Source organism: Dromaius novaehollandiae, chromosome 3 (assembly GCF_036370855.1).
Source record: "Dromaius novaehollandiae isolate bDroNov1 chromosome 3, bDroNov1.hap1, whole genome shotgun sequence".
Classification (NCBI taxonomy): Eukaryota; Metazoa; Chordata; class Aves; order Casuariiformes; family Dromaiidae; genus Dromaius; species Dromaius novaehollandiae.
The window spans coordinates 66,904,345-66,926,249 of record NC_088100.1 but is presented as its reverse complement, the minus strand read 5'-3'; the positions used below and the strand labels follow the sequence as shown (position 1 = coordinate 66,926,249).

The following is a 21,905-nucleotide window of genomic DNA, read 5'->3' as shown; positions in this document are numbered from 1 at the left end:
CCGTGCTATGCTGACTAGGCAGTGTAGGAGTACCTTAAATGGGAGTAATTTATATTTATGCCCTATGTAAAGCCCCTTTGTGCTGGTAAAGTGGTGTAAACTGACCTTAGATGAGACTTGCAGAATAGGGCTGTAAAAGTGCAACTGCTTTTCATTGGTACGTAGGGCTGCGTGTTTCGTTCTAGTGGGCACAGCCTTCTCTCTCAAGGGCAATGCCGGCTTAGGCAGCGAGTCTGGCGTACGAAGACCTTCCTTCCACTCCCAGGCTCTCATTTCTGGTCCCCTGAGAAGCATGCTGGCACAGCTCTGAGTGCTGGTGTGGTGGACTGTGTTGTAAACCTGATTGCTGAAATGCCCCACATGGAAAAAAAATCCCCTCCACCCTTTTCTTTTAAAAGATAATTTTTTCCCAGATCGTTTTAGTGCTCCAATTTACAGTAGGGCCTCACAAATGTATTGGCAGTACTGAAAGCTGCTCAGCAGTAGTGGAGGAGACTGTGCAGCTTGGGCTGAAGTGGAGAACAGTCACTGCATAACGTGGCGGCGCTGCCAAATCCCGGCTCTCGTGAAACTCTACCCTCTGCTCTGCAGGACTTCTGCAGCTGGGGATGCCTCGGCTTTGCTGTTGAAGGACCAGGATTTGAGCTCCTCTTTGGAGACTGTGGTGTATGTTTACTAGTGGAAGGACCATGCAGCAGTGTGCTGTCCCCTCTGCTAGAAGGGAGCAAAAAAGAAATAGTTTCAGACACTCTCAAATGCTCAAAAGTATTCTTGCTTCTGAATCTATTTCCTAGTCTGATTGACTGCATTAGGATGTCTTAATAGCAAAATCTTGGATATGTGTTGGGAGATGTCAGAGTGCAAAACCCACGTGTAAGTTCTGCACTGTCTTTTCACCTTTAGTCTTCTGGTGATCTGAGTGAAAAAGGGACAATTTCGAGATCTGAATTTTCCCCCCTCATGTTCTCAAGTTATGTTTAGAAACAGGAAGCTGTTTTGCATAAAGGTAAGATTGTGTTCTAGACAAGTAAAGTTGGTGTTAGCCTGGCTAAATATACCCGGGAAGTCATACTCAGTGGGTAGTCCTGGCTATTTTTAGGCTTTGTTTTTGCCTGCTTTTATTTATTTTTTTTCAGTGACACCTCCACTGTACCCTCTGCTTCTAGTGAGGCACCACTTCCTGAGCCTGTACAAAACTTGCAATTACAGGAGGAGTCAATCTTGTCAGGTGTCATTTATCATGCGTTGCAGAGGGCTGATTTCAGTGAAGGAAGAACAAAGCTTAGCAAAAAAAGACAAGAACGAGAGAAGGAGGGAGAGAAGCATACTCTTAATAATTTGCCCTTTGCAACAACAGACCCTTATCTGATCACCCACGCTCATCTGGCTGCTGACGCTGTACTTGCTTCATTAGTACAAGCTATTTTTACACCTTTTGTGTCTTTTGAGGAACGGAGTGGGCTTGCCGGCTTGTAATGATTCACCATCTCCAAGTGAACAGGGTGTCCTTGAGTACTGCGAGTGGGGTAGGGAGAAAGGAGTAAGGGGAAGAGTTCAATTGAATTGGCAAGTTGATTAATTGTTTTAGGTGGTCTGACTGCTAAAGCATTGCAGTTTAGTCTAATAAAAATAACCAGTGTACTTTTTATTTGCAATACAGTTGTTCAAACTGTTAAGAGCTCTCCCAGGGAACATTAACTAATTAATTAATTAGTGTGTAGCTTTACAAACATGATGTCCTACATGCTTGTGCATATACCCTGTGTCTTAGTTTCCCGGTCCACAAAGGGGATGTTGATGATACTTTCTTTTGTTTGTAATAGGCAAGTGTGGTTCATAAGCACCCAGGAGACTTTTGGGCCAGATCTGTAGCTGATTTCACTTTTCCCTGTGGCAATGGAGAACAGCTAACTTTGGCGGAATGGGCCATGAGTGATGCAGTGGAAGGAGAACTCTGTATGAGTTTTGTCTGGAGGTTTCTAGAGCTGAGGAGTGATTGCTTTCTCTTTCGATAGTCCATCAGCCCTGAAAGTTCCCTCTTCAAATCTATATGCTGCTGAGTTTGCACCTGACAGCTGAAATTAAGATTTTTGCTGTCCTTACTTAGACTTTTCCTGGGTAGGAGAGATTTGGGGTCCAGTTATACCTCTTACTAAATACAAGATGATATTTCTGTGTTGCAGTTTTCCTTGGAGTAGTTTCAGAAGTCAGCGTGATGAAGGATAGTTATATAAAACAGTGAAGTGCTGTTTGTGCTAAGAATGCCATGCAATGCTGCACACTTGTCTAATCTTGTCTGATATAAAGTCCTTATGAAACCCAAGCAGAGTCTTTCCCAAGGAAAGTTTTATTTCTTATTGTGTTGCTCTGATTGAGAACCTGTAACTGAGCTGCAGCTTGGATTGTCCCTCAAATATCAGCATAGACCTGTGGAATAACGGAGGTTTTACTTGCAGACGCAAACGTTTTTGGTAGAACTTCATCTTCTTAACAGTGTTTGCTCAGGGAAGTGGAGCTCTTGTCAATAAAAAGAGTTGATTTTTGTTTTGTAGAACTAAATCTAACAGCAAACTATATATAACTATATGCATAGCAGAATGTGTATGTATATTTTACTCATTTTTTATTGAGGTGTTCAGATGCAACTGGATATTGTACATACTGACTTCCAATACTTCATACAATAAGAGAAGGAAATATTGTAAAATATTGCCAGAGAAATTTAAAAAAGCAGTTATTGTTTTTAACTGCTGAGCAGTTATTATTTATTATTTTCTTAAGCATCCTGAGGACTATTAACAAAGCAGCATCATTAAATGTGCAGTCTAACTAATGTATCTTATATGACCACTCTCAGCATAGTCTTTAGGCAGTGCTAAGTGCCTAGATTTGCTATAGTAAAATGCCCGTATTAAGTCACCAGTCAAAAACAAACTTTTTGGCTGTGTGGTAGTGACCGTCATGACATCTCTGTGATGAATAGAATTTGGGGCTCAACAGCTGATCTCAGCTGAACTTTAACAAAGGATTCAGAATTGACTGAAATACAACTTCCACAAAGGCCCATTTTACTTTTGGTGCAAATAATGGAAAAATTGATAGGAATACTCTGGGTGTTTAGTATGCATCTGTTTTTAGTTTGACATGTGATGACCATGGGGTTTCATAAATAGGTTTTAAATTAAGATTGTACAATAATTGGTTTGAGTAAAAAGCAAATGCAAGATCAGATTCTGTAAAGGTGTTCATATGTAATTCTTACTGAGGTAAGTGTATCCGCCCCAGATACATACAAGTAAATTCAGAGTCAGTGCATTTGCTCATTCAAGAAGGTATTCAAATGACAGTGATATTTTCATGTGAAATAGAAGTTGCTTCTTCTGACACATAGTATGAAAGGAGACATAGCTGTTTTTAAATTACGCTGTGGTTGCATAATTGGTATTGCATAACTTTTAACTGAAAAAGCCTCACTTCCCAGAAAATACAGCAATATTTTCCCTCTAAAATGTTAGTATTTTGCCTAATTTTTGTCTAAGATTTTCATTTGGCAACAGAGTAACAATTATTTTTTCCCTAAAAATGATGCTATTTTTACACAAATTTTGACGCTATGCATGGGAAAACTTGGGGAAATTCTTTATAGTACCTTAGCAAGCACTTAACCAGAACACATACCAGAATACCCAACTATTGCCCACATTTGCATTTTTTGTGTAAAAATGAGGAAGAATTTTAGAATTTGTATGTAATTTCAGGTAGAAAAATTGTTACATCTAATAAATTTATCAGTTTAAATTCTATAATTACACTGTTTTTACCATTCTTATTGTATTTAGTGTTTTATAAACCTAGAAATGACCATGTGCACACTGGCTGGCATTTGGCTGTTCGCATACATTTATCTTTCATAATTTTTGCTAAATTCATAGCTTAGTTCATATGTACTTTATAACGTGTGAAATTTCCCTTTCTGATTAGCACATTTCTTTGTATTGAAGTAAGAAAAGCTTCTTTCATCTCTTCTTTAAACTGCTATTGCAAGTAGAAAAACTTCATTGCAATCCCAATCACAATGCAGCACCACACAGCATCATTTGGTAGTATTTGAGCCTTTGCTTTTCAGAAATTTTGGGTATTTAGCCTTTCGGGTCTACACAGTGCCATTCCCTTCGCATGAGAGTAGTATGGGGCTAACAGCAGGGCCTATGGCTCCATTTCTTTTCTATACTGCAGATGTGAAAAAAAAATAATCCTGCAAATTGCAGTCAGAAACATTTCACACTTTTTCAGTTTGGCATGATACCCTTATTGTTTAATTACCTTGGCTTAGAAGAAAATGAGACAGGGTTGAGCTTCTGCTGATTAAGAGAGCAGCCCAGGAATTAAGAGCCCCTTTGTTACCTCAGCACCCATTCTGATACTATTATATATTGTTACAGTGTATTTGGTAAACATAGTTTACTTACTACTTAGTTCACCCTTGAGTGAAATTCATTCTTATGCAGCTTAAGACCAATGAGATTATGCATCATATAAATCTGACTTTGGCTGTCAAAATAATGTTTAAATAGGACCTAAGCGGTGTGCGCGTTTCTGACTGTTCCCTGCATGGGAGCTACTCTCACACTTGTCCATCACTGCATACTGTGTTTCAAAAGCAAATGGAAAAAAAGAGCAAAATGACTGCAGTTTTTTTTTCTTCAGAATTTTTAATAACACTAAAATTGCAGTCTGTCAGTTCTGCCGTTGTTCTCCCATCGCATTTTAAGGTCCATGCAGGAAATTGTTGAGATTTTACCCACCGTTTTCATTTTTTAGCTTGTTCTCCCAGGAAATAAGTAGCGGTGTGAGCAGACAGTTTACGTAGTTCTCCTGTTTAGTTTCATATCTGAATAATCCCGTGCCTTTGTACAGAGACAGATGCAGTACGTGTGTATTGGAAGATGGTCAGCCGGTGCAGTTAGATACTGTTTTATCTGATATGTTTAAGCACCTCAGACAAGCCCTTACCTGGTGCGGTGCACAGCAAGTTTAGGCAACCAGAAACAAAATATTTACCTGCTCTTTTAAAAGCAGTGGGATCAGAGAGATCAGTTAGCTGTTCATTGACTGACAAGATTGTTTGTACTGCAGGCTCTTTTGGCATCTCTTTGATAGGAGTTATTTGTTCAGTTCAAGGAGAAGAACTGTGGTTAGTTTGGGAACTTTTACCAATAAAGGAAGTGCTTAGAATGAATTTGGTTCCTGTGTAGCTTTTTCTCTCTCTCTTTTTTTTTTTCAATAGTCATCCTGTGGAAGTAAGTCTGTGTTCAGTTGGACTTTGGCAATGCAAAAGCTTTTTTTGTACATTTTTTCCATCCGGTAGTAATGTGTACATTATGTATGATGCTGAAACAGGAAATAGTGATGTACTTTAAGTGAGCAGTACTTGTCATTACAGTGAAAAGGTCAATGTTAAAGCATTTCTGCTGTGGGCTTCTTGTATGGCTTCTTAAAATACACTCAACTTGAATTTAATTTTTTTGAGGGGTGTTATTTTTCTATAGAGAGTGGCAATTTAAAATTGTATTTGAGATACTTTACGTAGCAAAAATTGGGTGTTTTGCAGCAGTTGTGCTCTGAGCATTTCTGATGCAAGCCAGCATCTCTTAAAGAAAAGCATCTATGTTTTGTGACAACAATATTATTGAAAATTTATTGCAGTATATGTTAGGATTTTCTCTGTAGACATCTCAGAGGTGTTGGATTAGTTTATTTCCAGTTCATGATAGTTAACCTCAAATATTTAGTATGTAGGATGTAAGAGCCTAAACCTAAGCAAGGTCTGATTCTGTTTGTTACTATGAGGTATAGATCTGGAATTATGTCCTTGGATTTACCACTCATTGCTTCGGATTTCTACCAGGATAATTTAGGGGAGCATCTGACCCTTGCCTTGACTTGCTGTTGAAATAATCTGCCTCCTTTCAGTCATTTTAAATCAAACTTCATATCTGCTCAAAGCTCCCTTCAGTCAAATGCGAGATTCCTGTTTCACACCTGGACTTTCTCTAAGGTCACCACCGAAGGGGTATAGATTTCCCAGCTTGCTGTATCAGCGTGCCTAATCTTTGGCACAGAGAGACTGGTAGGAATGCATTCAGAGAAGGGAAGGAGCATGTGAACACAAGCATTTACCCAGCTTTGAAAAGAATAAAGATTCTGCCCGTAGTTTCTCCTCAAGTAAGTTTAACACAGTTTGTTCAATAATTTAATAGTAAACTCACAGTGTACTATATATACTTGCTGAGCGGTATTTCTTTTTATATTTGCAAGTACTTTTAAATGATATTTTTATCAAATAAATGGTTAGTTCAGCTACCCAAATTTAAAAATATGTGTGATATTCTAAACCTTTCAGTGTATTTTCAAAGCTGTAATTCACTGGCTAGTTTTGGAGAATGGCAATATATTCAATAAAACACTGAAATCCAGATGGCAGGCAGAACATCTGGGCTGGAATTAATTGAACAAATTGTAGTAGTGTCTTCAAATTACAATACAGAAAGAGGTAGATTAAAAATGAATATAACTAACTTGGTTTAAAAAGGCTGCTTTTTGTAGAATTGCATGTGGAAAAGAATTGCTCACGACTCCCGCAGAACTGTAGCAAAGGCCCAGACATCTTTGCATTCTCCAGTAATTCAAGACTTTGCCAAGTGCCAGTGGTTGACACAGGAATTTGCAGCCATTCCTGGAGGTGTTCAAATAGACAGGTAGAAAGCCAACTACAAAACCACAGTCAGAAGGGACCCCTAACCCAGGACTGTTGGAAATATGAAGAGAATCTCTCTGGGCAGGAATGGGAAGCCTTTTTACAGAAATAGGAAAGTTGAGAAGTGTTTCTTCTCCCTTATCTTTTTAGTAAATGGAGGTCAAAGACAGAAGGAAACCAGTGTACCTCCAGATGGGGTTAGTGAGGGTGGTATCAAGTAGCATAAAGAAGCTTGCAGTTAGTCGTCTTTTCTTTCGTTTGTGTAAAATGCCCAAACTGTATACTGCAGAGACTGACTCCCTTTTGTCATCTTGTCTCAGCACACAAGCATCCTCAGCCCTTAACTGAATGTATAACCTCAAACAGAAGGATGCACATACACTCATCTATCTTCATGCTAGTTATATCCTTCAGTTCGGAGATATGCACTTACTGCCAGCTGAGGACTCTTCTGCAGACTTAGCTCACCTTTGCTTTGCCTAAGCAGGAAAAGCTGTAAGTCCATGTTTATTAGGATGTCTCTTGCTGTTAGGCTCTCAGTCTTTTTCTGATCTGTCATGGAAACAGCTCTTTTGAGGAGTATCATTAACAGGGCAGAGGACAATGTGGGATGGGAGCATAAGCTGAAGGTGTGCTATCTTTCTTTCTGAAAGGCCAAGTCTGGAACTCAAATTTATTCTCAGTTGCAGGTGGGGCGGAGCTCAGAGGTGGCCTCTTTCTCTCCTAAGGCTCATTGGCTGCTGGGCTTATCCCAGACATAAACTAGACTTGTCTAATAAGGATCTTGGCAGATGTCTGTGCGTCAACGTAAGGATTTTATAGGAGCCACTACAGTTCGTCTGTACTAACGATTGCCCTATAGAATAAGAATTCTCCAGGGGCCAGTTACTGTGGTTTTAGGCCAGCTTTGTGCTGGCAAAGATGAACAGAAAAGATTTAAAACAGCACTGAATCTGACCTTTAGTCCTTACTCTAGAGTCAATATTTATTCTGCATGGTACACTCAGGATTTAGCCTGGAAGACATAAGCTTCAAATTTGTTCACTTACAAGAGCTGTAATATGAGCTACAAATTGAGAAGTAGTAAAAATTGTATTTTGCCAAATTTTATTTTAAAGCTGTTGAGTGTAACCATTTTAAGGGTGTGAAAAAAAGAAAAAGGGAAGGAAGAATCTTGGAGCTCTGTAGTCGACCAGATCTATGTTTCTTGCTTGCAGCTCACGAAGGCACCTTAGGAAAAGGAGTGACAGAATAATGCTCCTTTCTAGAAAGTTTTTAAAGTCTTGATTTAGTGGGTGCATCTGACATAAATACAGTTCCCAGCTTCCCAGTAGTCTTCTCATGTTCAAAGCTTTCACAGAAGTAAAATACACCGGTTTGAAATAAGAAGATAGTGCAGTTAGTGTGGTTGGAGGATCTGGCAATGGGTCGACATTCCTACAGGGAAACCTGGTTTGGTCTGTTTCCAGGGAGGACTTTGCAGCTGATGTCAAATGATGTGCTCAGTTTAACTCGCTGTGCAGTTTCTGATCATTGTAGGTGGGCTCATCTCAGTCACTCTAAGGAAGCAGACCTATGCCAAACACTTGAAAGAAAATGTGTGTTTTTATCATCTGTTCCTTAGTTTGAAATATGTAGTACTTGAAATATAGGTAGTTTCTCTCTATTGAGGAGTGTATTTCTGAAGAAGAGCAACATTGAAAAGTATATTTACAATGTTTTCTAAAGGAGAAACGTTAATCAGTTGAAAAGTGGAAGTCTCTTGGCTTAAATTAGTCTATGGATGCAGGAAGATGAAATGAAGACTTGAATGAAAAGAAAAAAACCCAGACAGAATTCAAACTAGCTTTGTAGAGCATTAGATTTCTCCAGTTAGGTCAGTAAGACTCAGGACTGGGAAAAAAAAACAACCTGAAAGAAAAAATATTAAAGCCATCTTTGACACAGGATGGATGGCAGTGCAAACCAAACCAGAAATAATTATGTTGATTCAGGAAAGGGATTTATTTTCCCCAGGAGAATGACATTGACCAAAGTTAAGCCATCAATAATCCCTGTAATTAGTCTATACCTATTTCATAGTGTAGGTTGAAAAATTATATAGAACATTCTGAAAATAGCAGAACCACGGAAAGACTTGAACTCTGTAACACAGGGATCTCAGTCCAGAGCTGAAAATTGTTGAAAGTATATTAGCATCCTCTTGTTCAAATAAAACTATTGCAGTTGCATTTCCATGATTGGCAGATTTCTTCTCTAGAGGTGTTCTCTATAGAATGAATATGGAAGGGATACTCACACTTCTAAAAGTTCTTTCGTTGCTATTTGCAATATTGCCTAATAAAGAGAAAAATATTTTTCTTTGCAGAAGGCTAATAACTTTATGCACTCTCTTTTGGGAACATTCTCTCCTGTCCCAGTTTCTGTTTCTAAAGCTGTGCATTTTCCTATACTTCTGTGCTTGTGTATTAGCATCATTAATGACCTGGGATTCAGTTTAGCTCAGTTGCCAAAAACGGTTTGCCAGTTACCTTCCATTTCCTAATAAGGAACTGCAGATCTGCTCCATAGTAACCAATTCTGATATATTATAAATTGCTCATGATGATACTTTCTTTTCTTTTTACTGTTGTAGCAATACATTTTATTGAGAAAACAAATTAGGAAAATTTAAGAAAAGATTTACTTGGATTGCTTAGGCTTTCTTCCTTTTAGAGACTCTGACAGGAGAATTATTTAGGAATCCATTAGCACATCAAAGCTCAACGATATTATAACCTAAAATATTCCTTTTTCTATTTGATAGCTTGCTGTTATTTTGTACTATGTGGGAATTCTCTCTAGTTACAATTTTTAAAAAGCATTATCCATATCTGACTAAATCAACACTCCATTAGCTATTGCAGTCCTAACATTGCTGATATTTTGTTTGTACTGTTAAATAAATAGTTGATAACAGGTGGCACAATGATTCTGCTTTAGTTAAGTCGTGAGGCTTTTCTGATGTTCATTGGTTCTCTGAAAGCATTATTCATTAAAGGTATTTGTAACATATACTGATAAATGATTATAAAGAATTAAATTTATTTTTCAATTTCTGCTACATTTTCTACTTTTAAATATTATGCAAGTGTTTTTATCATCTGGTGATTTTATTCAGTGGAAAAGGCATAAGTGTTTTTAGTAGTTGCTATTTGAGAGTTATTGTAATAACCCATACCCCATATTCTGAAGCTGATAATTTAGGTATTTCTAAAAATCTGTTTTTCAAAAGAAATGGAAGTGCTCTGGACTTTGTCCTAGATAAACATTCCTAAGAAAAGTCATAAATCAATATTTATTATCCCAATTGAACAAGTATCCTTTTTAATGAAACAAAAAAAATCTTTTTTTAAAGACAGGATGTGTCAGAAGCTGCCAGGGAGAATCCTGCTTTTGTGGGATAAATGGTCTTTTTGCCAATGAGATACTTTTTAGGTACCTGTTTAGTCTCTCTTATTCAGATGTGTTCTTTGTGTTCATATTTTCTATAATGCAAAGAGTAATCTGCAATCTGATGATGGTCAAACAGGTGGCAAATTGTGGCTCTGAATAATAGTGCAGGTATAGAAGTCTTTTAAATATGTGTTTGTGTAGGCTTCTTATTTGAGAGGCAGACATGTATTCCTCAGCAGTATCCCACTGGTGTTTACTGATTTGGAAACTTATTCGCTTTTCACTGCATATTCTTGTCGTGACATTCTGGCCAGGATTTCATTCTGGTTCCTAAAACCTTTAATAAGAGGCCTGGAAGGCCTAAAAGTATTAGCTGGAGAGAGCTATTGAAACGGGATTTGCCAACAGAATTCAGGGATAATCCGGGTTTAGGAATGGTGTAGGAACAACGAGGGACATTGGGCAGCTGTCTTTTACAGATTCAGGATGGCAAGACTGCATTCATTTAGACTTGCAGTTTTCTGTCTATATACTAGAAACCTAAGAATTTTAAAAAGATGTGTGCTCATATTCTTCAGAATGTGATTGCTCTGACCTACTAGACACCACTTGAGATTTTTCCAGTGGGTGGATAAATGACGTTTTCAGGCCTCTGCTGTAAAGAATAGAAAACTCTCTCTCTTCAGCATCAGTTCTTGGTATCAAGATGTTCTTATGACTATTTTTTTTTTCTACAGGAAATTTGAAGATAATCATGCCTATTAGATATCTAGAAGATACAGGTAATTTTTTTATACTGAAAAAAGGAATATATTCATACTCCCTTTGTGTTCCTCTGCACTTCGCTAATGTTTCTTCAAACTCAACTTAGCCTTTCCACTGTAGGAATGTAAAATATTCCAGTGTCTCTAATACTGCTTTTTTTTACCTTTTTTCTTTGCTATTGTAAAATCATGGCTGTCTTTAAAATTCTCACTGTTTCATCTAGAATTCAAATACCGTACTTCTCTGTGAAAAACATACCTCTGAGCTTTTCCTCTTTATATGTAGAATTGTGGAAACCTATTCCACTTAAGCTTATAAAGTGCTGTAAGCTGGATAGAAATGTTTCGATGCACTTTAAAATCTAAAATGCTTAATTCACATAAATACAATTATAGCTCATTTCAAGGATGTGTAGTAACTCTTGTGAAGCATTTTGACTAAAATTTAATATAGTGATTGGAAGATGGAGATGTGAAAAGGTACCAATAGTAGTTGCATTTAGAATGCTTTTTTAATGTATTTTTTTTTTTGCCTGTTTAAAAATAATGTAAGAGAGTGATCCACATATTTTCTTGTAAAACCAATGAGATACTCTAAGGTAAAAAGTTTCTGCCGTTCACCATCTAAAAGGTAGTCATCTAGGATTTTTGCCTAGCCAACAGTGAGAAATAGGCATCTCCAGAGTGGAGAACCATGTGCAGAGACATCCCATATGTCTCAAGCACCCATCATAATATGGAAAGATTTCTCCTCTGGAAGTAATGATCACCCTTCTCTAACTTTAGAGGAAGCCCAGGTGACTAGGGTAGATGTCTGAATGGTAGATGTGTAATACTGTATAAGGTAACTCCCACCCACAGTGTTGGGACTCTATTTTCAGCAGTGGATTGTTGAAAGATGTTTGAAAGTAGGTGGTGGACTTTCGGAGAATCAGGCATTGTTAAACCGTCCCCAGCAAACCTTAAAAAATTACTATTCACTTTGGAAAGTGTAGATCCTGGTTGTCTATTCTTAGTTCTTTACTGAGTAGTAGTGATTTCACTTGTATGCAATTTCTGGAGCCAATCTGTGTCTCTTCACAAAATGGGCTTTTGTGAAATGTAGTTACCTTTAGCGAGGTCCCTCAATATCTTTTTAATAAAAGGCTTAAAAGTGCAACTGACTGCATTGATATTATGTTGTATAGCTGTATTAATTGGTGTGGGGGTTTCTTTGTTTTTGTTTCTTTCCTTACAGATAGCTGTGTCACCATGGAAGAGATGAAAAGAACTTTGCTCTAGTAGATCACAAATATTGCTGGGTCATTCTGCATCTCAGATAACAATGAAAAATGTTCAAAAGCTCTAATAAGTCTTTGCAAATGTATAATAAACTGTTTAGGAGAGTTCCTGCCATGAACAGAACTGTGTAATAATCACGTTAATGTACAGACACAAATCTAATGCCTATAGACTACTGTGTGGAAAGTTTGAAAGAGAAAGAGAAGTCTGTGAACTTGCAACAGCTCTGGAAAAATGGGAGCAACAATACTTTAAAAAGCACAGCTTTGGACACACTCCATGTGTCTGCACAGCTTTCAAGTGAACTAGCACTTAAGACCTTGTGTAACAAAATGGACTCTGGGGACACAGCTATAGGGCAAAAAGCTACCTCAAGGTCTGGAGAAACTGCTAAAGTACCAAGCAGATGGAGGCAAGAACATTCAGCTGTTATTAAGATGAGCACTTTTGGCAATCAAGAAGTACAGAGGCAACCGCAAATAGATCATGAGCAAATTGGAAACACAGGATCAGCCCAACTTTTTAGTTCTGGGAAACTGGTATCATCGAATGAAGCTGCACAGCAAGTCACGGAAAAGCAATATCCACAGCATCGTCCAAGTCCTTACTCATGTCAACATTCACTTTCTTTCCCACAACATTCATTGCCACAAGGCTTCTTGCACAACATAAAACCACATCAGAGCTTGGAAGGCCCTCCATGGCAGTTTCCTAGCCACTTGCAATCAGTTGCCTCAGAGGACTTATTTCCTTTTCATATGCATAGCCATAGTGGAGGTTTCTCTAGGAAGAAAATTTCAAGTTTGAACCCTGCATACAGCCAATACTCACAGAAATCTTTAGAACAATCAGAAGATGCTCACAAAAAAGAGCACAAACCCAAAAAGCCTGGCAAGTACATTTGTCCTTACTGTAATCGGGCTTGTGCCAAACCTAGTGTACTTAAAAAGCATATTAGGTCTCATACTGGGGAGCGACCATACCCTTGTGTTCCTTGTGGTTTCTCTTTCAAGACAAAGAGCAACCTTTACAAGCACAGGAAGTCACATGCCCATGCAATTAAAGCAGGATTGGTACCTTTCACAGAGTCAGCAGTCTCTAAATTGGACCTAGATGCCAGTTACATTGACGTGGAAGCTGAAATACATTCGGATGGCGAGCAAAGCACGGACACTGATGAGGAGACCTCACTCCTAGTGGAAGGGACTGACAAACTGAGCCCTGTCCCGCAGTTTCCCTTGGACATTGCTAGCAGGAGTAGTTTTCACTCCTCCATGGAAGAATCCTTGGTGGGGCCAATGAAAGTACCCATTCTGATTATCCCTAAAAGTGGAATTCAGTTACCCAGTGAAAGTTCACCATATATTGGCTCTGATATGTTGCAAAACCCATCCCTAAGTACTAAGTCTGATGACTCTCACACAGTTAAACAGCGACTTGCACTAAGACTGTCAGAGAAAAAAGGGCAAGATTCTGAGCAGTCATTAAACCTTTTGAGCCCACACAGTAAAGGAAGCACTGATTCTGGTTACTTTTCCCGCTCAGAAAGTGCTGAGCAGCAAATAAGCCCTCCAAATACTAATGCAAAGTCTTATGAAGAAATCATCTTTGGGAAGTTCTATAGAATTAATCAAAGGACAGCACTGACAGTAGCCACAGCGAATCAGGAACACAGTTTAATGGGTAGAAAGGGCAAAGCAGAGCCACTACCTCTTTTAAATACCAGATTAGATATGAAGATGCTTGAGGAACATATTTCTCAGCTGACTCCAAATAAAGAAGAACTCATTGACCCCAGTAATTTGAGCACTATTAAATCTCCACATGTTTATACAGGCAGCAATACAGAATCCAGACAATCCCAGACTACCACATCATCCATCAAAAGTGAATCCAGCCTTTACCCAGCCGGTCAGCAAGGTGATGTGCCTGTCCTTCTAGAGCCCCCAGTTGATTCTTCTCCTCTTATTAGAAGTAATTCCATGCCAACCTCTTCTGCAAACAACTTAAATATTCCTCCATCCCTGAGAGGAAGTCATTCATTTGATGAGAAGATGACTGGCTCAGATGATGTATTTTACCCTGGGACGGTGGGAATATCCCACCAACGGATGTTGAGAAGGCAGGCTGCCTTTGAACTGCCCTCTGTGCAGGAGGGGCACTCAGATTCAGACTACCATGGAAGACCAGGGAAAAATATTATTGTTTCTTCCAGCAGACAAACAGCAGGTGACAAAGGACCACCCTTAAAAGAGAAGAAAGCAGGAGACAAGACCTTTTGTGACTATGATGCCAGTGGAAAGCACTACAGAAAATGGGAAGAATTTGAAGCTCAGAAGCAGAACTACAGAGACTCGCCATCCCTAGGTGGAATAAACAAGGGAGGAGAGTACTTTGTTGATCCGCTCGGACAATCACAGGCAGTGCCATCCATATATGGAACAACTTTTGAAAACAGAAAGCGCAGGAAAGAGAAGAGTGTTGGAGATGAGGAGGACAGTCCCATGCTTTGCAGCAGTACAACAGGCACCACTGGGGGAATTCAGCCTTTGGACTTTGATCCCAAATCCCAAATTCAGGATGTTCCAAGAAGCGGATTCGCCCTTCAAGGCTTGGACAATGCTGCCCATTGCCATACAGAGCGTTTTGAAATATGCAGACCCTACCTGCATTCCGGCAGCCCTGCAGCTTCTCTGGAAGATTCATCCTTAACTGCAGAGCAAGAAAAGACTGCAGAATCACTGACTAGAAAGCCCCCAGGAAATGTCATCTCTGTCATTCAGCATACAAATTCATTGAGCAGGCCAAACTCATTTGAAAGGTCTGAATCTACAGAACATATTGCATGCCAGCAGGATAAGGTCTATTCACCATCTGAAACATGTGAGAGCGAGATTTGTGAGTCCCCAATGAGCCCAGACCGACCCCCGCAAACAGAAAATGCTGACAACATTAGTAAACCATCTCCATCCCAGCAACCTCAGCCATATCATATGCAGCCCAGGCTGGTTCGCCAGCACAACATACAGGTACCCGAAATTCGTGTCACAGAGGAGCCAGATAAGCCTGAGAAAGATAAAGAAATGCAGAGTAAAGAGCAGGAGAGACCCACCGAAGAATTCCAGTGGCCCCAGAGAAGTGAAACTCTTTCTCAACTTCCAGCTGAAAAGCTGCCACCCAAAAAGAAGCGCTTACGACTTGCTGACATGGAACACTCCTCCGGAGAATCCAGCTTTGAGTCCACAGGTACAAGCCTCTCTCGCAGCCCTAGCCAAGAAAGTAATTTGTCCCACAGTTCGAGTTTTTCAATGTCCTTTGAAAGAGAAGAAAATATAAAGTTCATCACACCTCCCAAACAAGATGAGTTTGGAAAACAGTCTGAGTTTTTAACTGTTCCGGCTGGTGCTTACTCACTTTCTGTCCCTGGACACCACCATCAGAGGGAAATGAGACGCTGCTCATCTGAACAGATGCCCTGTCCTCATGCTGCTGAAATCCCAGAGATCCGAAGTAAATCCTTTGATTACGGGAACCTGTCTCATGCCTCTTCAGCTGGGACACCTTCTACTGCACTGTCTCCGTCACGAGAAAGGAAGAAATGCTTCTTGGTTCGCCAGGCTTCCTTTAGTGGTTTTCCAGAGATTTCCCAGACTGACCAGAGCACAGAACAAAGTATAAAGCAGGAGCAGATGGAACATGTACAGGCTGGGCTTCGGTCCTCCCAAGTTGCCTGGCATCACTCGCCTTCCTCTGTACTTCAGCCTGTTCCCGTAGATGATTCTGGAAAACAGGTTGTTGGTTCTTGTGCTCAACTTAGTAGTAGCTCATCCCACCTTGCCCAGCAACAGGCTATTCTTGCAGACAGTCAGGAAATGTTAAGGACACCCTTAATCCAACAAGCACCTTATATTCCTAACAAACACCCATCAGAGCAGCAGCAGCTCTTTGCACATCAGGAAAAAGTCCCATTTCCCCCTATTCATAACACCTTGTTTCAGTTCCCGTATCCAGCTGTCTGCATGGTTCACTTACCACCATCTCAGCAGCCTGTCTTGTGGCAGTCGTGCACAGAACCTCTGCAGAGACACTTCCAGCATCATTTTGTACAGCAGCTGCAGAAATCTTATGTCAAACAACCTTTCCAAACAGACGTTCCTCCAAGTTACCACGTCGAACATGCTCCAGAGCATATTGGAAAGAAACCAGCTGATTATGTGCAAGTGAAAGAGCAAGCATACCAGCATTACTCAGGAACATCTGGGCAGTATTCAAAAAATACTCTTGCTAAGTACCAGCCAGACCATAGCATTAAACCAACAGATACCTCCTCTGAGCAGCATCTTCAGACAGGTTTTGATTCCCCAAGTGATGGATCCATACAGTCTTTGCCAGGAACAGTTGTTCCTGTCAGGATTCAAACCCATGTGCCATCTTATGGTAGTGTCATGTACACAAGCATTTCCCAGATCCTTGGACAGAGCAACAGTCCTGCAATTGTAATTTGTAAAGTTGATGAGACTGTTTCTCAAAGAACATTAGCGACAAATGCAACCATGCAAGGAATTGGATTTAACATAGCCCAGATGTTAGGTCAGCATGGAGGGCTAGAAAAATATCCATTGTGGAAAGTGCCACAGACACTACCACTTGGACTGGAACCCTCAATTCCCTTGTGTTTGACTTCCAGTTCTGACACAGCTTCTACCTTGGGAGGAAGCAAACGAATGCTTTCACCTGCCAGCAGCTTGGAGCTCTTCATGGAGACCAAGCAGCAGAAACGAGTCAAAGAGGAAAAAATGTATGGCCAGATAGTTGAAGAGCTAAGTGCAGTTGAGTTAACTAACTCAGATATAAAGAAAGATTTTCCAAGAATGCAAAAGCCTCAACTAGTACGACAGAGCTGTGCTACTGAGCCAAAGGAGAGTTTGCCATCCATGTCATCTTCTTCACCGCTGTCGTCCTTACCATCTCAAGATATCCCACCTGTCAGCATGCCAACACCTGATGCTTTCCCGCTGAGCAGGGAGAAGCTTTCTAGTTTTGATTCCACATCACCAGGGCAAAAGTCCAGTGGCCCTTCTGAAGGAAGAGACTCACCAGAAGAATTGGATGTGGATGAAACAGCCTCAGATATGAGCATGAGTCCACAGAGGTCTTCATTGCCACCAGGAGAAATTCAGACAGAAGACCAGCTGAAACATCAAAAATTGCCTCTTGGGATGTTAGTCCAGATGGCATCCAATACGAGTGGGAAAGTCACAGGCTCAACCATTCTCCTAACTGATGCAGCAGATTTTCAGCAGATCCTTCAGTTCCCAAGCCTGCGCACTACTACTACTGTGAGCTGGTGTTTCTTAAACTATACAAAACCCAATTACATTCAACAGCCAACCCTTAAATCTTCTGTTTATGCTTCATGGTGTATTAGTTCCTGTAACCCAAACCCATCTGGGCTAAGTACAAAGACCACTTTAGCACTTTTAAGGTCCAAGCAAAAAAACACCGCAGAAATCTACACTCTGGCTACTATGCACAGACCTGGAACTGGTAAACTGACATCATCAAGTGCATGGAAGCAGTTTGCTCAGGTAAATAAGAGGTTTTGAATATAATGAAATTAATATGTTAAATAAAAATATGTTATTTTTCATTGAAAAATGTTTTGAAACATAAGCTAATATTTTTTTTTAAAAGCTCCATTGGGAAATCAGACATTGACATGTTCTGGTGACAGATTTTGAGCCTCAGTTTACCCCTCTGCAAACTCTGATATTTCTGCTGTTTCTGTCTCTCCATTTTCAGAATCACTTGTCAAAAATGAGGCTTTCAAGGTCCTCATTTCACACGTGTTAAAGCCTGATACATTGTCTCCTCTTATTTTGTCCTTTGTTTTGCTGTGTCCTGATTCAAGTAGTATACACAAATATCCATGGGGTTTCCTAAGTAAAGATTAAGTTGAAACTGGGTGAGGATCTTCAGAGCCCTTTAATATCTTTTACATACTGAATCTTCTTCATGGCCTCATCGTTAGATAATGGGGCCAGGGAAAATTCTGTTATGTCAGTAAATGACCCTCTAAGACTTTTCCATCTCTATTTTCCATGGTTTTCTTTTTCCTGAGAAAAGATACAGTGCTGTCTGTTCTGTCAAGACTCTCATAAAAAATTGTCTATGCTGCCCTCTCTCTTATTCTCCATCAAATTGAATTGGACAAATTAATTCATCTTATAGAGTTGCACCAAAATGAGAGTTTAACTTTGACCTGGTTTGTTAAAAATACTTGAAATGAAGTATGCATTTATTGTGTGTTCCAGCAGTAACACCATTCCTTGACTTTGTTCTGCAGGTGAAACACGAGCCATTCTTCTTGTTTGGCAACAAGCTTGAAAAGAAAGTAGTGGGGAATATTATTAAAGAAAGAGTAAAAGGAGACATTCACGGAGATAAAGACATTACATCCAAACAAACTGAGCCGATACGAATTAAAATCTTTGAAGGAGGGTAAGGAAATGCAACTGGAAATTTCAAGCTCAACTTGTCATTTTGAAGAGATTTGAAAATGAACATGAATGAATTAGGATGTAAACAGTGTCCTGTATTCCTGCCATGCATTGTAGCTTCCAGGCCTCTTCCTTTTTGTGTATATGTCAGTCTTACAACAAGCTACAGGGTACCTGTGTACTGATTCGTGGCTCTGCTTTGCTGTTAGGACAATTATATTTTCTATCTGTGTGAGAGCCTTCACTCTAAATTGCTGCTTTCCTTTTTAGGTCATAAAGAAAAGATAGATGGTTAACATTTTGATATTTTCTATATAATTTCTGTGTATTTAATGGTTTCCATGAAGACATCTTTCCATTTCTAGACTGTATACCTCCACTCACTTGAATAGGTTAGCAAGGCAAGCTTGCTCTTAGTCTTATAATATTTTATAATTTACTGAAATTGGATTTCAGATATAAAAAGTAAGATGGCAATGAAATCTGTGGTATTTAAGCCTCATCCATTGATTTGTCATGTAAGGTTGATAAAATAATGTTTAATTTTACTGTGGCCATCTGTCACTTATATGATAAAAAAAAAAAAAGAAAAGAGAAGGAAAAAGGAGACCTGAAAGTCCATTAACATTATTTTGAGGCTTATGAAGCTTGTTGTGAAAAGCAAATGAAATGCAGAGTTGATTGCCTCTTGCAGTATACTCTAAAGTATAAGATATTGTTTTATTTCTGTTACAGAATTCTGAAGTGATATGATTAATTTTGGCAGTTTTTGGTAGTGAATACTCAGGTGGCTGAACGAGATGGGTTTTTCAGTCTTACCAGACACAAATGCTCTCACAACCATGTTTTCTTGGGACAACAAAATAGGTTAGGATGGAGATGTGGTAAATTCATACAACCCTTTCCTTCTGCCATCATTTTGTACCCTTTAACATCTTAATTATCCCTCGTTAACATTATGTGTTTGGGCTCCCCTTGTATAGTCTCCATGAAACTAACGTTGACATTTCTCTGTGGTCTGCAACAATAAAGGGACATTGCCTACATCTTCCTTGAAAGACTGAAAATGTTATTTAGGAGATTGGTGCAAGTCTGCCAGCCCAGACACCCTGATCCTGGGTATTCTCTATAGTTGTGCTTTGTCCTCGTACCCAAGCCAGTAAGCTGGCTACAAAAGAGTGACCCAGATTCAGGGGTGAGCCTAAACGTACAATAAATTTAAAGTGCTGCTGCTTAAACTCACACTCACTTTAAAGTATAAAATTTGCCTACCTCCCATTGTGCATCATTTCTGAATTTGGATCACCTAGCTGAAGATAGTCTGTACTGATGTAAGCTGTGTGATGAGAGGTCAGAAGAGTAAAAGTGTGTTAAGAGAAGCAACTCAAAGGAGGATTCAGATCAGTGTGAACTGCAACAGATCACTCTGCAGAATGCCTCTACCGTCTAACACCTTCTTTAAGAAACTTTGTATGTTACTTACACCCTCTTCAGTTTCCCCGTACACTAATAAGGTCTGTGAAATTATTTGTGTACAGGGATATAACTTGTGTCACCTAGAAAAGTCTCCTAGTAATGTTTGTCTATATTTGGATATTCTTAGAGTAGAACAAAAGGTAAGAAACCTTGATGTACACGTTAATTGCTGGATTAGGGGGAGATGAATAATCTTTTCCTAGTTTATGACCGAGTCTCTAAATAACAGATTCCCCAATAGGAGCATCTAACCTGCAAAGCTACAATGAATGGGATGATGCAGTGTTAATGTGTCCGCTCTTTCTTTATAGATTTATTTCAGAACAATGTCAGAAAATCATTTTATAGTACATCTTATAAGTATTGTTTGTGGAAGGGTAGATTCATTCTTTCCATTGGTTTGGCAGTTTTTTAATGGATCTAATATTCTTTTCATGTTATGGCCAAGTTCTTCATTGCTCTTGACTAATGGGTTTGTCCTTCTGTTCAGGTTTTGGTTTATGATTTCTAAAAGCTACTTTTTAATATGTTTTTCATGCCTGCTTACTCTTTGCTGTATGCAGAACTATTCTGTTCTGTTCTGTTCTCATCAATCTCATCTTCTTATCATCTGAACACACTCAAGTAGTGCATTGAACTATGTAAGAAATGTCTGTCATGTGTTTGTTCCACATTTTCTTCCCGAGACAGGCAAGCATGCATGGCAGTAATCTTTGCGCAGGGTGTTTTCATTTATTTCTTGTTTGTCTTGAGGAGTGGGTTTGCTTAGGGCTCTTGATTACTTTTGTTTTGTAAGTGCAGAGAAGGCAATTCAGAATTGACAGTTGTGAAAGGTTTGTGATCCTCCATAGGTCCCTTGGTGAGTTTTCAGCTGGTGGGAAAGTCTGTCTGCCACACAGGCAAGTGTCACTGTAGTTGTGCAGAACTCCTTTGCTGCAGGGAAATGGAGTCCTCATGTGGCAGGTGGACAAAAAACAAAGAGATGGGGTTGGGAGCTAGTGAGAAGATGAAGTAACAGAGTGAACGCAGTTCATCAGAAAGGCAGATGTCACAGCACACCATCACATCACTTGCTGCACCAAAGCCAGTCAAGAGCAATTTGTAAGCATCACAGCAGAAGAGGGTTTGAAGGAGGAGGCTAACAACTGCATTATTACCTCTGGCAGGTGGCTTGATTGAAATGAAATAATTTGAATCACAAAATCTGCTTTCCGTCACCTGCAAATACAGAGCCCTGGTAGGATATGAATCAGTATTCCTCAAAGAAAAGCAGCAATTTAAAGTGCAGTACTTGCAGCAGTACAGTTAGTTACTTGCAGCATGAAGTGAAAAGAAGGGAAGGATAGGGCAAATATTCCAGCTCATCGGACATCTTGCTTAATGACATTATCAGCTTACAACAAGAGTTCACAGCTTACTCTGTTATATCTATCAGTAATGGACTCTAATTGAAAATCCTCAATAAAATAACATTTTGGATAGAAATGGAATGACTCTGAGGCTTGTTAATGCCTTTTAAACTCCAGAGCCCTGGTTCAAATTGAGTGCAGAGCAGCAGTGACCATAGTCATTATATGAAAGTTGGGTAGGGGGAAAAGTGAAATTACTGAAAGCTCTGAGAAAGACACAAGTGCAATCTAATATTCCTGGGGGCTAGGAAAGATCTTCACTATTGGGCCAATCTTTTAATGC

At 39.5% G+C, this 21,905-nt stretch overlaps 1 protein-coding gene across 6 annotated transcripts in view; it reads left to right on the top strand.

The window, feature by feature from the left end:
• Window positions 1–21,905, top strand: part of HIVEP2 (HIVEP zinc finger 2) — a 152,677-nt gene that overhangs the window by 116,134 nt on the left and 14,638 nt on the right. For all 6 annotated transcript variants that reach the window (XM_064509067.1, XM_064509070.1, XM_064509066.1 and 3 more), the window contains 3 exons: window positions 10,930–10,974; window positions 12,194–17,825; window positions 18,584–18,738. In XM_064509067.1, coding sequence (XP_064365137.1) covers window positions 12,399–17,825; window positions 18,584–18,738 — 5,582 coding nt within the window. In that variant the 5' untranslated portion in view covers window positions 10,930–10,974; window positions 12,194–12,398. The remainder of the gene's footprint in view (window positions 1–10,929; window positions 10,975–12,193; window positions 17,826–18,583; window positions 18,739–21,905) is intronic.